Source organism: Hyperolius riggenbachi, chromosome 12 (assembly GCF_040937935.1).
Source record: "Hyperolius riggenbachi isolate aHypRig1 chromosome 12, aHypRig1.pri, whole genome shotgun sequence".
NCBI classification, from domain to species: domain Eukaryota; kingdom Metazoa; phylum Chordata; class Amphibia; order Anura; family Hyperoliidae; genus Hyperolius; species Hyperolius riggenbachi.
The window spans coordinates 172,067,223-172,083,433 of NC_090657.1; the positions used below are offsets into that span (position 1 = coordinate 172,067,223).

The following is a 16,211-nucleotide window of genomic DNA, read 5'->3' on the forward strand; positions in this document are numbered from 1 at the left end:
TCCAGGAACACAGGCAACACTCGGTTCTCTTACTAGAAAACTTAGCATGTTTTGCAAACTCTGTCATGGCTGCACCCAGCAAGAATGAATTTATTTTTTTCCTTTTATAAAGTTAAAAATAAAAGTTTACAATACAGATCATTAAAAACTTACAAATAAAAAACCCCATTCATTTGTAAAACCCTAACAGAAAAGTTACATCAAAAAATGACCACAGAAATTTCACTTTGAAGCCATTGCTCGCGGAATACAATCTCGTTAAATAAGAAACCCATCAGGGAGGATGACGGCTTGAGAGCGGCCCCAGCAGGTGAGCGGAGCTGGCGGTTCAGGCGGAGAGATCTCGCTAGAGGAGTCTGGGAGAGATAAAAGGAGACAGCGGGTGGCAGAACTCACCAACGTGTCTCAGAATTTGAAAAATCAGTTTGGAGTTGAAAGACCATTGAAATATGAAAGCATGATGGTATTTAGAAGATAATATTCAGAAAATCTTTTTCGAGAGCTCACACACCGGCAATATGATGTGTCTGATATAATCTTTATAAAGCTGAACTCCAGCATCACATGAAAATGGGGGGCAAATTATTGGTCTTCCTGTTTTCTCCCCATTTAGGATTCCTTTCCACTGGGAAACGCGATTGTGTTTCAAACCAATTTACACTAATGCGATTGTTCTACTATACTCAGTATAGTAGTGCTCAATCACATCAAAAACGCGGCAGTAAGACGATTGTGCTCATGACAAATTGCAACGCATTCGGATCGCACTAATGGAAATGGTCACAGCCTTTTCCATTAGTTTTACTGTACCCTGCATTTTGCAATCTGTTAGCGACCGGAACCAGATTGCAAAACGTAGGGTGGTAGAAAAAAAGCGATGCAGGCACTGCGAATGCAATTTTCTAAAATCGCAACTCACTACTGTGTACAGCGCCTCATGATTTGCTTTATTTTCATGAAGGCTTTGCAATTGAAAAAACTTGTGCGATTTTAAAATTTGCACCAGAAGTTAGAGCTGCGGTGAGCCCCCCCAAAAAAACACCTTCAGTATAGGTAGGTAGTCAGGTATAGGTGCCCTCAGTAATGGTAGCTAGGTACAGTTGCCCCCAGTATAGGTTAGCCAGGTATGCTTGTCCCCAGTATAGATTGGCCAGGCACTCTCTTCACTTCCTGTTTCTGCCTGGTGCTGCCCCCAGACTTCTGTCACCTCGCTTGCATCATGGGTGGACCAGGCCTAACAGAGAGAGAATAAGAAGAGAAATTTCCAAAAAAGTAACTTTGGCAATATCCTGAGTCAAATATCACAGGCGACCATACCAAATGTACGCAAAAAAAGTGTGCTGTTTTTAGAGGGGAAGGGGGCTCTGACTGGGGTAGGGGGCACAATTTCAGTGTTTACTATTGGCGCTATGTTACCCAGATACGCACCTGTCTGGACTGTGCGTATGTAAGTAAGATCTGAGCATGCCCAGTAGAATGAAGCACTCGTGTGTGGGGGAAAAAAGCCATTCATGAGCGGTTTTGTTCTACTGGGCATGTGCAGACCTTACTTGCACATGCCCAGTCCGAATGTGCTTGGACACATCCGGGAAACAGAAGAGGGATCCAGTGCTGAAATGTTAGGCTTTACCAGGATTCACGAAGCCCCTGGACCACCCAGAGGCTACTAACTACTGACTTTTACCCCCTTCCCTCTTCAGGCTTGCTTTAACCATTTATGAACCACCTAACCCCCCTTAAGGACCTGGTGAATTTGCATGCGGGGGGGTGGGAGGGGACGGGTTGGGGAGCGTTTCGAGGGGTCAAGCAGCCGGATCCCCAGTTTTGCTTCCTGGGCCAGATATCCCCCCTGTAGCCAGATGTCCCCCCTTTAGCCAGCAGCATTTACTCACCTCCCAGGCTCCAGCGATGAGCCGCAGTAGACCCCTCCACTTTCGCTGGCATCCCCTCTCATACTTCCGCTCAGTTCCGGGTCGCGGCTTGATGACCTCATCAAGCCGGGACCCGGCACTGACGTCAGAAAGAGAGAGGATGCCGGCCAGAGCGGAGGGGAGCGCCGATCGCCGGGGAAACGGCAAGAAGGTGAGTGGATCCTCTTCCAACACCCCCCCCCCCCACCACCACCTCATCAGTAACAAGGATCACTACGATCCGCCAGCTCGTTATCATGTCAGCTGTCATATGACAGCTTAATCTCCCCTAAATCCTACACCTCATCAGGCTAGAACAGCCACAAGTGCGGCGTAGGATTTACTATCATTGGTCCCTAAAAGGTTAAAGCAGGATTGTCAGCCACAAAATCAAATTCCATTTACCTACTGCTCTGTGGTTTATTATGTAGTCTACATGTGCAATGCATTGCAAGCATTCCAATATAATCATAAATGTTTCTGCTGTAATGAATCTTATCTTAGTCAGCCTGGCTCTATTCTGGTATGCTGCCGGGGACAGGGAAGCTTGTTATCTTCCTTCCCACATTCCTGCTCCTCACTGATTGGCTGAGGGAAGTTCAGTGTGACAAGCTGAGAAGCCTATTTCTGCAGAACCTGTTGAATTATGATCTATGCTGTACTCACATGTGTTTACAAAGCAAGCTAGATATGATAATAAAAGAGTAAGGTAGGAAATTACATCAGGATTGGATTGGCTTCAGTCAGAGGCAGTAAATATGGAAAATGCCTGGAATTGCTCTATCTTTATTTACTATATAAGATTCAATGAAACCAAAACATGGACAGTACAATACATAGGTTATTTAAACAGAACAAGTTTTTATCTACTTGTGTATGTGTTTTTTTTCCTGGGATAATATGGCTGTCCCTGCTGCTTTCACTGCAGGAAAGAGTGATCTCCCAGCTAAGTGGGCCCAACACAACACTCTGCCCTTGGTTATACAGAACTGCTGCGATCCTCCGGACATGACCGCCCTATTTCTTTGGCAGATGGAAGCGTATTTAATTTTTCAATACATTTTGTGACTAAACGGGGGATTGATCTATGGCATCATTTGTTAATCCCCACAGTTCCATCTGTTTAAGCGGGAGCGGGTCTGTAATGGCCGGTCAGATGAACGCTCGCCTCACGCCGCCAGAACGGCAGATAAATGGACGTCTCTAATAAGGCGTTTTACCATAATTGTCCCATCATCTATATTTAGTAGCACTTTACTACAAAGGCGCCGGCGCCGCACGAGAATTACGTCCCGCTCTGTATTCATCATGCCGCCGTTTTCCTCGCACTTTAACGATTAAACATGATGTCTTTGAAGATGATGGGGAGCTCTTTTAATAGGATTCCTCCATCAAAGAAGACAATTCCGCTCTTGATGGCCGCCCGCTGCCGGGTGTCATACTAGCATTCATCTTCAGGACCCGGCCGCCCAGCAGCTGCCAGCGTCCGTATCTACTGCAGCGGATCTCACTGTATAGTGCACATTCACAACACAAATTTATACAGCTTGAAAATGGACCAAGGGAAGGAAGCCTGGGTGGGATTCTATTGGTCTATTTTCAAGCTGCATAAAGAAATGTGGGCAACACCGTGGCGAAGAGGATAGCACTTATTGGCTCCCCTTAAATTTGGCCTAGACTACAATGGACATTTGACTGTGGTAGGATTAGATTGTGAGCTCCTCTGAGGACAGTCAGTGACATGACTATGTACTCTGTAAACTGCTGCAGGAGATGTCAGTGCTCTATAAATACATAATAATAATATGATAGGACATTAGACTATGACTATGGTAGGATTAGAGTGTGAGCTCCTCTGAGGATAGTCAGTGACATGACTATGTACTCTGTAACATGCTACAGAAGATGTCAGTGCTATATAAATACATAATAATAATATGATAGGACATTAGACTATGACTATGGTAGGATTAGAGTGTGAGCTCCTCTGAGGACAGTCAGTGACATGACTATGTACTCTGTAAAGTGCTGCAGAAGATATCAGTGCTCTATAAATACATAATAATATTATGGTAGGACATTACACTATGACTATGATAGGATTAGAGTGTGAGCTCCTCTGAGGACAGTCAGTGACATGACTATGTACTCTGTAAAGTGCTGCAGAAGATGTCAGTGCTATAGAAATACACAATAATAATATGGTAGGACATTAGACTATGACTATGGTAGGATTAGATTGTGAGCTCCTCTGAGGACAGTCAGTGACATGACTACGTACTCTGTAAAGTGCTGCAGAAGATGTCAGTGCTATAGAAATACACAATAATAATATGGTACATTAGACTAGGACTATGGAAGGATTAGATTGTGAGCTTCTCTGAGGACAGTCAGTAACATGATTGACTATGTACTCTGTAGTGCTATATAATAGTGCTATATAATATTAATAATCCTGCATCAGCTTGGAATTCTTTGCATCTCATTGACCAACCTTAACCTTACAGCCCGCAAGTTGTTTTCACCTTATGGACAAGAGGAATTTTCACATTTCAGTACTTCATTCCACAATAACTTTATTACTACTGATCACCTTGGGTTTTTTTTCACCACCAATTATGCTTTCTTCGGGTGGTACATTATGCTAAGTATTAATTTATTATAAATGTATTTTAATGGGTATCATAAAAAAAGAATGGGGAAAAAATAATTATTTCTCAGTTTTTGGCCATTATAGTTTTAAAATAAAGTGTAAAGCTGTGGATAAAAGACACACATTTTATTTTCCTATGTGTCCCAGTTATTTCAACGTTTAAATTGTATCCCTATCACAATGTATGGTGACAATAGTTTTACATCCATCACTAATTTTAAGCACATAATATAATATTAATATATCACATTGACTTACATATAAAGAAAATGTATTCCCTAATGTCTGTAGGTGTAATTTTACTATTTGGCCACAAGGGCCTCAATTCACTAAGCATTATCAAACACTTTATCGAACGTTTGATAATTTATCTCATGGGAAAAATCTAATTTTGAATTCACTAAGGTGTTATAGATTTAATGAACGTTTTATCGATAAAACATTCGATAAATATACAGTGGCTTGCAAAAGTATTTGGCCCCCTTGAAGTTTTCCACATTTTGTCACATTACTGCCACAAACATGAAACAATGTTATTGGAATTCCACGTGAAAGACCAATACAAAGTGGTGTACACATGAGAAGTGAAACGAAATTCATACATGATTCCAAAATTTTTTACAAATCAATAACTGCAAAGTGGGGTGTGCGTAATTATTCAGCCCCCTGGGTCAATACTTTGTAGAACCACCTTTTGCTGCAATTACAGCTGCCAGTCTTTTAGGGTATGTCTCTACCAGCTTTGCACATCTAGATACTGAAATCCTTGCCCATTCTTCTTTGCAAAACATCTCCAGCTCAGTCAGATTAAATGGATGGCGTTTGTGAACAGCAGTTTTCAGATCTTGCCACAGATTCTCGATTGGATTTAGATCTGGACTTTTTTTTTTCCAAAAAATTTTTATTGAGTTTTTCATTTTTTGAAAGATACAATTTAGGCTAACAGTGTGGCCAAGTAGTATCATAACAGACAACAAAACATTGGTCAAATGTCATACAATAAGAGGAGTGATAAATGTAACATTGGTCAGGTATCCTGTGAAGGAGGGGGGTGATAACATAATCCTAACGTAAACAAGGGAATAACGCATACTCAGAGAATTGTTATAGTAGTGTGACCCAGAGGACCATGTCCAACAATCTGGGATCATTATATGGGTGGGGATAGGGGATAATCCCAGCTCCAGGCTGGGGGGAACTGTAGACCTTGGTGCCCATCGTCCAGTGATAGACGGGCAACTCAGAGGTCGCTATGGTAAACTCAGCTGAACAAAATGGATGTAAGAGGAAGAATCAGAGAGAAGAGAGCAGAAAGAGAGAGGAGAAGAAAAAAGAGAGGAAGGGAGGAAAAGGAAAGGAAGAAGAGGGCCGTCCCGTCTCACAGCCTCCTGATCAAAGAGCTCTCCATGTGGGGGTGTTCTAATTGAATCCAGGGGTCCCAGGTCTTTTCAAATTTTGTATGGGTGTCCCTCAAAATACTGGTCAATTTCTCATTGATCATGAAAGAATTGATTCTAGATTTTACCTCACCAATAGTGACAGAGGGTTTCTTCCAATTTTTGGCAATTGTCATTGTGGCTGCTGAGAAAATAAATGAGGCCAGTTTGTTCTGGGTTGAAGATAGCAAATCTATTTTTTCGTGTAAGAGGGCTTGCCAGGGGTTTCTGGGAATGGTTACGTGAAAAAGGGCGGAAAGTAGTCTGTATACTTGGCACCAGAATCTAGTAAGCCTAGGGCAGGACCACCAAGTGTGTAACATGTCTCCGTGTGACCTACATCCTCGAAAGCAGAAGGGACTGGCAGAGGGAAACACTTTGGCAATTCTTGCGGGGACAAGATACCAGCGCGTCATGATCTTATATGCTGACTCTATAGTATGTAAGTTGGATGAACAGCAGGAGATCCTGCTCCATATGTTTAACCAGTCTTCTCGGTCTCTCGTATCTGACAGATCTGATTCCCATTTGGTAGTATAGGCATGGGTGAGTGGGAGCGCCGGGCGAGTTAAAAAGGAATAAATTGCTGAAATCAGCCCTTTCGAGTTGGGACGGAGGGAGCATATATTTTCATATGGCGTGAGATCGAAAGGGGGTTCTCTGTTTTGGGTGAGAGACTGTACCCAGTGCCTTATTTGCATGAAGCGGAAGAATTCTCTAGGTGGGACTTGAAAGTTTTCTTGTAGGGCTGGCCAACTATACACCCCTCTGGGATTGATAAAGTGCATAACCTTAGTGAGACCGTTATCCACCCACCATTTGAAGGCCTCCGGGTTGTCGTACCCTGGGGGGAAGAGTGGATTATTAACCAGAGGTAGCAGGGGAAGGTGGGGGGACAGGAGATGAGAGGAGTATCGGATTGAGTCCCATACTTGAAGACTGTGGAGCATGGGAGGGCTGAGGGCAGGGGGCCGCATCTTTGGAGGTAACCAAAGGAGGGTGCTTAGGAGCACGGGGGCGCTATCAGGGATCTCAAGGAACACCCACAAAGGGGTGTCGCGGGCAGGGACGGATCTAGGGGGGGGCAAGCGGGTCTCTAGCCCCAGGCGCAGTTTGTTGAATTCTTAAAAAGGCGGCAAAATGTGGATGGGGAATGGCAGTTTAGGCGCCAAAACCTGACCTTGCCCCAGGCGCAACTTGGGGCAACTCGGTCTAGATCCGTCCCTGGTCGCGGGTTTGGAACACCCGAGTTAGCTGAGTAATGGTTGCTGCTTGGTAATAAGAGCTAATCTGGGGAACTCCCAGGCCGCCATCTAGTTTGTGGGCAAAAAGGGTTGATTTATTAACTCTGGGATGCTTACGACCCCAGATAAAGGATTGTATTCTATGTTGGAAGGTGCGTAGATAATGGGGGGGCACCTTGACAGGGAGGGTCCGGAAGTAATAGAGAAGCTTAGGTAAGAATGTCATCTTGATTGAGTTAATTTTTCCTAACCAAGAGATCGGGAGCGTGGACCATCTGTCTGTTAGCGAAGACAAAGATTTAAGAAGGGGTGGATAGTTGGCTGCGAAAAGGGAGGCATAACTAGAGGTGAGATTGATACCAAGGTAGGGTATAGAATGAACCCATTGAAAGGGGCAAAATTCTCGGAGTTGGGTAGTGAGGTGTGGTGTGAGGGCGATACTTAGAGCTTTAGATTTTGTCGCATTAATTTCTAAACCCGAAATTTGGGCGAACTGATCAAGGGCTTTAAGAGCATTAGGAATGGAGATGTGGGGTTGTGTGAGGAATAAAAGAGTGTCGTCCGCAAACATAAGTAGTTTGTGGGCCAAGCCAGCTCTCTCTATTCCTTTGATATCTGTATTATTTCGCAGGAAACAGGCAAGTGGCTCTAAGGCTAAAATGAATAGTAAAGGGGAAAGTGGGCATCCCTGGCGAGTTCCCCTCTTTATGGGGAAGGTTTGTGAAGTGTGGCCTGAGAATCTCACTGAGGCTGTAGGAGTGGAGTACAGTCCCCCAATCCAATTCAGAAAGTGGGGATCTAGTCCCCATTTGCTTAAGGCGTGTTTAAGATAATTCCACGAAAGGGTATCCGATTTAGATCTGGACTTTGACTGGGCCATTCTAACACATGGAAATGTTTTTGTTTTAAACCATTCCATTGTTGCCCTGGCTTTATCTTTAGGGTCGATGTCCTGCTGGAAGGTGAACCTCCGCTCCAGTCTCAAGTCTTTTGCAGACTCCAAGAGGTTTTCTTTAAAGATTGCCCTGTATTTGGCTCCATCCATCTTCCCATCAACTTTGACCAGCTTCCCTGTCCCTGCTGAAGAGAAGCAACCCCAGAGCATGATGCTGCCACTACCATATTTGACAGTGGGGATGGTGTGTTCTTAGTGATGTGCAGTGTTAGTTTTCTGCCAAACATAGCGTTTTGCATTTTGGCCAAAAAGTTCAATTTTGGTCTCATCTGACCAGAGCACCTTCTTCCACATGTTTGCTGTGTTCCCCACATGGCTTGTGGCAAACTGCAAACGGGACTTCTTTCTTCTTGTCACTCTTCCATAAGAGCCAACTTTGTGCAGTGCATGACTAATAGTTGTCCTATGGACAGATTCCCCCACCTGAGCTGTAGATCTCTGCAGTTCGTCCAGAGTCACCATGGGCCTCTTGACTGCATTTCTGATCAGCGCTCTCCTTGTTCGGCCTGTGAGTTTGAGTACACAGCCTTGCCTTGGTAGGTTTACAGTTGTGTCATACTCCTTCCATTTCGGAATGATCGCTTGAACAGTGCTCCGTGGGATGTTTAAGGTTTTGGAAATCATTTTGTAGCCTAAGCCTGCTTTAAATTTCTCAATAACGTTATCCCTGACCTGTCTGGTGTGTTCTTTGGACTTCATGGTGTTGTTGCTCCCAATATTCTCTTAGACAACCTCTGAGGCTGTCACAGAGCAGCTGTATTTGTACTGACATTAGATTAAACACAGGTGCACTCTATTTAGTCATTAGCACTCATCAGGCAACGTCTATGGGCAACTGAATGCACTCAGACCAAAGGGGGCTGAATAATTACGCACACCCCACTTTGCAGTTATTTATTTGTAAAAAATGTTTGGAATCATGTATGATTTTCGTTCCATTTCTCACGTGTACACCACTTTGTGTTGGTCTTTCACGTGGAATTCCAATAAAATTGATTCATGTTTGTGGCAGTAATGTGACAAAATGTGGAAAACTTCAAGGGGGCCGAATACTTTTGCAAGCCACTGTATAACACCTTAGTGAATTCAAAATTAGATTTTACCCATGAGATAAATTATCAAACGTTTGATAAAGTGTTTGATAAAGCTTAGTGAATTGAGGCCAATATGTCCTAGCGCATTATTTTCTATTGCGTACAAGTAATGCATGGCTGTTTTACTTCGAAAGTGACACAGGCATCTCATTGATGCTGGCGATCATGTTAACCTGGAGGGAAGATGAATGAATGGGAATAAAGTTCCCATTTATTAATCTAAGGATCGGCAACGAAAACTGCGGGAACAAGCGAGCGGGAGGGAGCGTAGCAGCACGATCACTCCTACAACTGAGAATGATCACTGTGATGTCAGTGGAAGGAGATGCTGCTTGCTTTTTTGGTATTTGGAAACAGCTGTAAACAGCTATTTCCCACGATGCAACGAGGTTCACCGACAGGAAACTGCCAGGACCATGGTCTTCATAGTTTCCTGTGGGAGGGGTTTCATCACAATATCAGCCATACAAAGCCCCCTGATGATCTGTTTGTGAAAAGGAATAGATTTCTCATGGGAAAGGGGGTATCAGCTACTGATTGGTATGAAGTTCAATTCTTGGTCACAGTTTTTCTTTAACCTAACTAGATACAGGGCGTAACTACAGGGCAGCAACCCCTGCGGCTGCAGGGGGGCCCAGAGCAGTAAGGGGGCCCCAACTACTAACCCTCCCTCTGATAAAGGGCTCCATCCTTCGGATCAGGTGTGTTTTGTGGCATGTTATGGGTGTGAAGATCATGATGGCCACACTTGTTTTATGACCCTTGTGAGATGGGACTCCAGGCTGTAAGGGTCACAAGGGGTTGACAAATTAAAGGGTGTAAACATTGGGGAGCCCATCAAAGTTTTGCTGGGGGGGGGGGGGCTATGATCTATAGTTACGCCCCTGAACTAGAATATGTTCGGGAACTCCAGCATCCATGAAAATGCCTGTCAGGGATCTGCACCCGGGACTGCAGCGCCGCAAGGCGTCAGTGCGCACTCTGTTCGCTGCCGTGCTGCCCAGACCTGGCAGGTAAACGGGACGATGGGAGGGTTTGTCGAGGCTTCTTTGTTAACCGTTTCATCGCTTCTGCGTGAGCGACCCCAGCCGTGCATCAAAGCGGAGAGGAGGACGGCGAGCTGCTGAGCAAGAGAATTTCACAGACACGCTTCATTCTGGATCTGCATAGAATTAATCCCTCCTGTAATCCGCCCTGGATGGAGTTATTTATAGATGCTTCAAAGGGATAGAGGAGAAGGTTCCACATGGCAGCGGGAGATAAACCTCGGCCTACCACCGGGGGGCAGGATGGAGTGCAGCGCAGAGGAGGGGGCTGATGGGGGGGGGGGGGGAGTGTTAGGCTGTAGACAAGGAGTCAAGGGCTCTCTTCAAACTCAACAATAAGGACTTGCAGTGTCATCACCTTATCACAAAACATGGCACACTCAGCAACGCATAACAGTCAAAAATAAAAATATTTAGGTCACCTTTAACCACTTCCGTACCAGCAGTCTCTGGCCCCTTAAAGAGTAACTGTCAGGCTGCAGAAGCTAATTTAAACCTCTATTCTCCTGTGTTAAACAGTTTAGAAGGAAGCCAGAAAGCCATTAGTGAAGATAAAAATCTCTCTTACCTTTGATGTGTGCTTATCAGAAAAGCTAATTTGACCCAAGAGGACGCAAGCCGCATACTATACTGCAAAGCATTCTGGGGCCCTCCCCTCAGCTGCTAATGAGACGTTACAGCAGCTTCTAATCAGTCCAGCGCAGCTTCTAATCAGTCCAGCGCGTAGCACTGATAAATCCCCGGGCAGAGTACACTGCAGGAGTCAGCTATTGTTCCTAGCCACATGGCTCATTAATATTCACTGCACACTGTGTTATTCAGTACGAGTGATCAGGAAGCAGGCAGGACATGATGACACATTTGACAGAAAAACATGGAGCCTGCCATGAGCTGTCAGGAGCATCTATCTCTGCATATACTATATACAAATTCTGTGAAATCCAAACGTGGACAGTGAAATGCATATGTAATGTAAGTACAGCCAATATTTAGCTACTGATATATGTGTTTATTTTCTCTGAGACCTTATACCTAACAGCTCCTCTTTAAGGACCAGAGACTGCTGGTACCAAAAACCGCAGCATACCGATGATATCACCGCACATTTGCGATAATTCAGGTTGGAGTGAGCTTGAGATGTCTCCCAGGCACCACTGCTGAATATATGCAAATTAACCATTGTACCCTTAGAAGCTAAACACACCTCCAGAACCGCTGGAATGCAAGGATGTGTCAGCTTGCTAATTTTATGGCTCTGTACAAATTAACAAGCTGACACATCATTGCATTCCAGCGGTTCTGGAGGTGTGTTTAGCTTCTAAGGGCAACAATGGTTAATTTGCATATATTCAGTAGTGATGCACTGGGAGACATCTCAAGCTCACTCCAACCTGAATTATCACAAATTCTTTCTGTTTTAAGAAAGCAAACTCTTGTTTTCCGTGGTTCTGTAGCAATCAGAAATATTATAGCAATCTTTGGATTAAATGGCACCTAGTGTAAAAGGGGTCTTGAAGAGATCCTGAAGTGAGAGGCATATGGACGATGCCATGTTTATTTCCTTTTAAACAATACCAGTAACCTGGCAGTCCTGTACGGGAGCAGCGGCTGGGCTGAAGAGCAATGGCTTAATATTTGGTACGGTTTTCCTTCTCTCATGTACATACTGCTGTATGAGTGCTCTCTCTCTCCTTCATGACTGACTTTGTTCTTCTTTCTTTAGCTTCTGTTAGGAGCTTTGTCACAGCATTCCTACACCTCACCACTGGGAGGTCATGGGCAATGCCATGCTAATCATTCTTATTTGGTGCAAAGAGGTCTTCAGGCCAGTTCTGCTCTAGCGTGCGTATGGAGGTCCCCTTCCCCTCTGCGATACTTTGTAGAAGGATCTGGACTGCCGGATCATCTGGTCTGAGTGCTGGCTGAATCCATTGTTCTCCCCTATTACCCCTCCCACTCTGCTGTGCACCAGAGTTATCACTCCTATCCCCTCCATAGCAACACTCCCCTCCTTTCCATAGCAACACTCCTCTCCCTTCCATAGCAACACTCCTCTCCCCTCCATAGCAACACTCCCCTCCCTTCCATGCCATCACTCCTCTCCCCTCCATAGCAACACTACTCTCCCTTCCATAGCAACACTCCTCTCCCCTCCATAGCAACACTCCCCTCCCTTCCATGCCATTACTCCTCTCCTCTCCATAGCAACACTACTCTCCCTTTCATAGCAACACTCCTCTCCCCTCCATAGCAACACTCCCCTCCCTTCCATGCCATCACTCTTCTCCCCTCCATAGCAACACTCCTCTCCCTTCCATAGCAACACTCCTCTCCCCTCCATAGCAACACTCCTCTCCCTTCCATAGCAACACTCCTCTCCCCTCCATAGCAACACTCCCCTCCCTTCCATGCCATCACTCCTCTCCCCTCCATAGCAACACTACTCTCCCTTCCATAGCAACACTACTCTCCCTTCCATAGCAACACTCCCCTCCCTTCCATGCCATCACTCCTCTCCCCTCCATAGCAACACTCCTCTCCCTTCCATAGCAACACTCCTCTCCCCTCCATAGCAACACTCCCCTCCCTTCCATGCCATCACTCTTCTCCCCTCCATAGCAACACTCCTCTCCCTTCCATAGCAACACTCCTCTCCCCTCCATAGCAACACTCCCCTCCCTTCCATGCCATCACTCCTCTCCCCTCCATAGCAACACTACTCTCCCTTCCATAGCAACACTCCTCTCCCCTCCATAGCAACACTCCCCTCCCTTCAATGCCATCACTCCTCTCCCCGCCATAGCAACACTACTCTCCCTTCCATAGCAACACTCCTCTCCCCTCCATAACAACACTCCCCTCCCTTCCATGCCATCACTCTTCTCCCCTCCATAGCAACACTCCTCTCCCTTCCATAGCAACACTCCTCTCCCCTCCATAGCAACACTCCCCTCCCTTCCATGCCATCACTCCTCTCCCCTCCATAGCAACACTACTCTCCCTTCCATAGCAACACTCCTCTCCCCTCCATAGCAACACTCCCCTCCCTTCAATGCCATCACTCCTCTCCCCGCCATAGCAACACTACTCTCCCTTCCATAGCAACACTCCTCTCCCCTCCATAGCAACACTCCCCTCCCTTCCATGCCATCACTCATCTCCCCTCCATAGCAACACTCCTCTCCCTTCCATAGCAACACTCCTCTCCCCTCCATAGCAACACTCCCCTCCCTTCCATGCCATCACTCTTCTCCCCTCCATAGCAACACTCCTCTCCCTTCCATAGCAACACTCCTCTCCCCTCCATAGCAACACTCCTCTCCCTTCCATAGCAACACTCCCCTCCCTTCCATGCCATCACTCCTCTCCCCTCCGTAGCAACACTACTCTCCCTTCCATAGCAACACTACTCCCCCTTCCATAGCAACACTCCCCTCCCTTCCATGCCATCACTCCTCTCCCCTCCATAGCAACACTCCTCTCCCTTCCATAGCAACACTCCTCTCCCCTCCATAGCAACACTCCTCTCCCTTCCATAGCAACACTCCTCTCCCCTCCATAGCAACACTCGCCTCCCTTCCATGCCATCACTCTTCTCCCCTCCATAGCAACACTCCTCTCCCTTCCATAGCAACACTCCTCTCCCCTCCATAGCAACACTCCCCTCCCTTCCATGCCATCACTCCTCTCCCCTCCATAGCAACACTACTCTCCCTTCCATAGCAACACTCCTCTCCCCTCCATAGCAACACTCCCCTCCCTTCCATGCCATCACTCCTCTCCCCTCCATAGCAACACTCCTCTCCCTTCCATAGCAACACTCCTCTCCCCTCCATAGCAACACTCCCTTCCATGCCATCACTCATCTCCCCTCCATAGCAACACTCCTCTCCCTTCCATAGCAACACTCCTCTCCCCTCCATAGCAACACTCCCCTCCCTTCCATGCCATCACTCTTCTCCCCTCCATAGCAACACTCCTCTCCCTTCCATAGCAACACTCCTCTCCCTTCCATAGCAACACTCCTCTCCCCTCCATAGCAACACTCCCCTCCCTTCCATGCCATCACTCTTCTCCCCTCCATAGCAACACTCCTCTCCCTTCCATAGCAACACTCCTCTCCCCTCCATAGCAACACTCCTCTCCCTTCCATAGCAACACTCCCCTCCCTTCCATGCCATCACTCCTCTCCCCTCCGTAGCAACACTACTCTCCCTTCCATAGCAACACTACTCCCCCTTCCATAGCAACACTCCCCTCCCTTCCATGCCATCACTCCTCTCCCCTCCATAGCAACACTCCTCTCCCTTCCATAGCAACACTCCTCTCCCCTCCATAGCAACACTCCTCTCCCTTCCATAGCAACACTCCTCTCCCCTCCATAGCAACACTCGCCTCCCTTCCATGCCATCACTCTTCTCCCCTCCATAGCAACACTCCTCTCCCTTCCATAGCAACACTCCTCTCCCCTCCATAGCAACACTCCCCTCCCTTCCATGCCATCACTCCTCTCCCCTCCATAGCAACACTACTCTCCCTTCCATAGCAACACTCCTCTCCCCTCCATAGCAACACTCCCCTCCCTTCCATGCCATCACTCCTCTCCCCTCCATAGCAACACTCCTCTCCCTTCCATAGCAACACTCCTCTCCCCTCCATAGCAACACTCCCTTCCATGCCATCACTCATCTCCCCTCCATAGCAACACTCCTCTCCCTTCCATAGCAACACTCCTCTCCCCTCCATAGCAACACTCCCCTCCCTTCCATGCCATCACTCTTCTCCCCTCCATAGCAACACTCCTCTCCCTTCCATAGCAACACTCCTCTCCCCTCCATAGCAACACTCCTCTCCCTTCCATAGCAACACTCCTCTCCCCTCCATCGCAACACTCCCCTCCCTTCCATGCCATCACTCCTCTCCCCTCCATAGCAACACTACTCTCCCTTCCATAGCAACACTACTCTCCCTTCCATAGCAACACTCCCCTCCCTTCCATGCCATCACTCCTCTCCCCTCCATAGCAACACTCCTCTCCCTTCCATAGCAACACTCCTCTCCCCTCCATAGCAACACTCCCCTCCCTTCCATGCCATCACTCTTCTCCCCTCCATAGCAACACTCCTCTCCCTTCCATAGCAACACTCCTCTCCCCTCCATAGCAACACTCCCCTCCCTTCCATGCCATCACTCTTCTCCCCTCCATAGCAACACTCCTCTCCCCTCCATAGCAACACTCCCCTCCCTTCCATGCCATCATTCCTCTCCCCTCCATAGCAATGGAACACCGTTCTGTACAGAACTGGACCCCAAACTGTCACCCGAGGGATCAAGTCTGCCATCCAGGCTACATTACATAATTATCAAATTAAAGCACTAACATATTATGCAGTGCTGTACAATAGATATGGGAGACATTACAAACAGTAAACAATGTTACACAGGGACATTATAATGGTACGCAAAACAGTGATGTAACAATGTAGGGATAAGTATAGCAGACAAGTCACTGAGTCCACATGGTGGCGGAGAAAAGCACATGGGGAAGAGGGCCCTGCCAAATAGGCTTACAATCTAAGGTGTGGAGGAGAGAGACACACAAGTGGGGAGTGTATGTCCAAGGGAGGGGGTGGCACTATGAAGATGGCGGGTAAGCAATCCTAAGCAGATGAATCTCTAAAGCCTTCTTGAATGAGTTTAAGGTAGGGGAGAGCCTGATGGGTGGGGGGGGGGGGGAGAGGGAGTTCCACAGAGTAGGGGTGGATCTGGAGAAATGCTGGAGCTTCGTGAGGTCACCCACCCACACATGGTGGGTGACAGTTACACCTATGCTCAGAAACCTTCATGCTCCTCGCAGTTCAGGACTCCTTTAA

General features: G+C 46.8%; 1 protein-coding gene across 4 annotated transcripts in view; it reads right to left on the minus strand.

The window, feature by feature from the left end:
- LOC137541584 (sterile alpha motif domain-containing protein 10-like) overlaps positions 1–16,211 on the minus strand; it is a 597,983-nt gene that overhangs the window by 21,874 nt on the left and 559,898 nt on the right. For 3 of the 4 annotated variants that reach the window (XM_068262963.1, XM_068262959.1, XM_068262969.1), the window contains one exon: positions 307–1,234. The exons of the other annotated variant lie outside the window; for it this stretch is intronic. Coding sequence is in view for 1 of the 3 variants with exons in the window: in XM_068262969.1 (XP_068119070.1) it covers positions 1,091–1,234 (144 nt within the window). In the remaining 2 variants the exon portion in view is untranslated. Of the gene's footprint in view, positions 1–306; positions 1,235–16,211 lie in introns of those variants that run through there. 4 annotated transcript variants of the gene reach the window in all.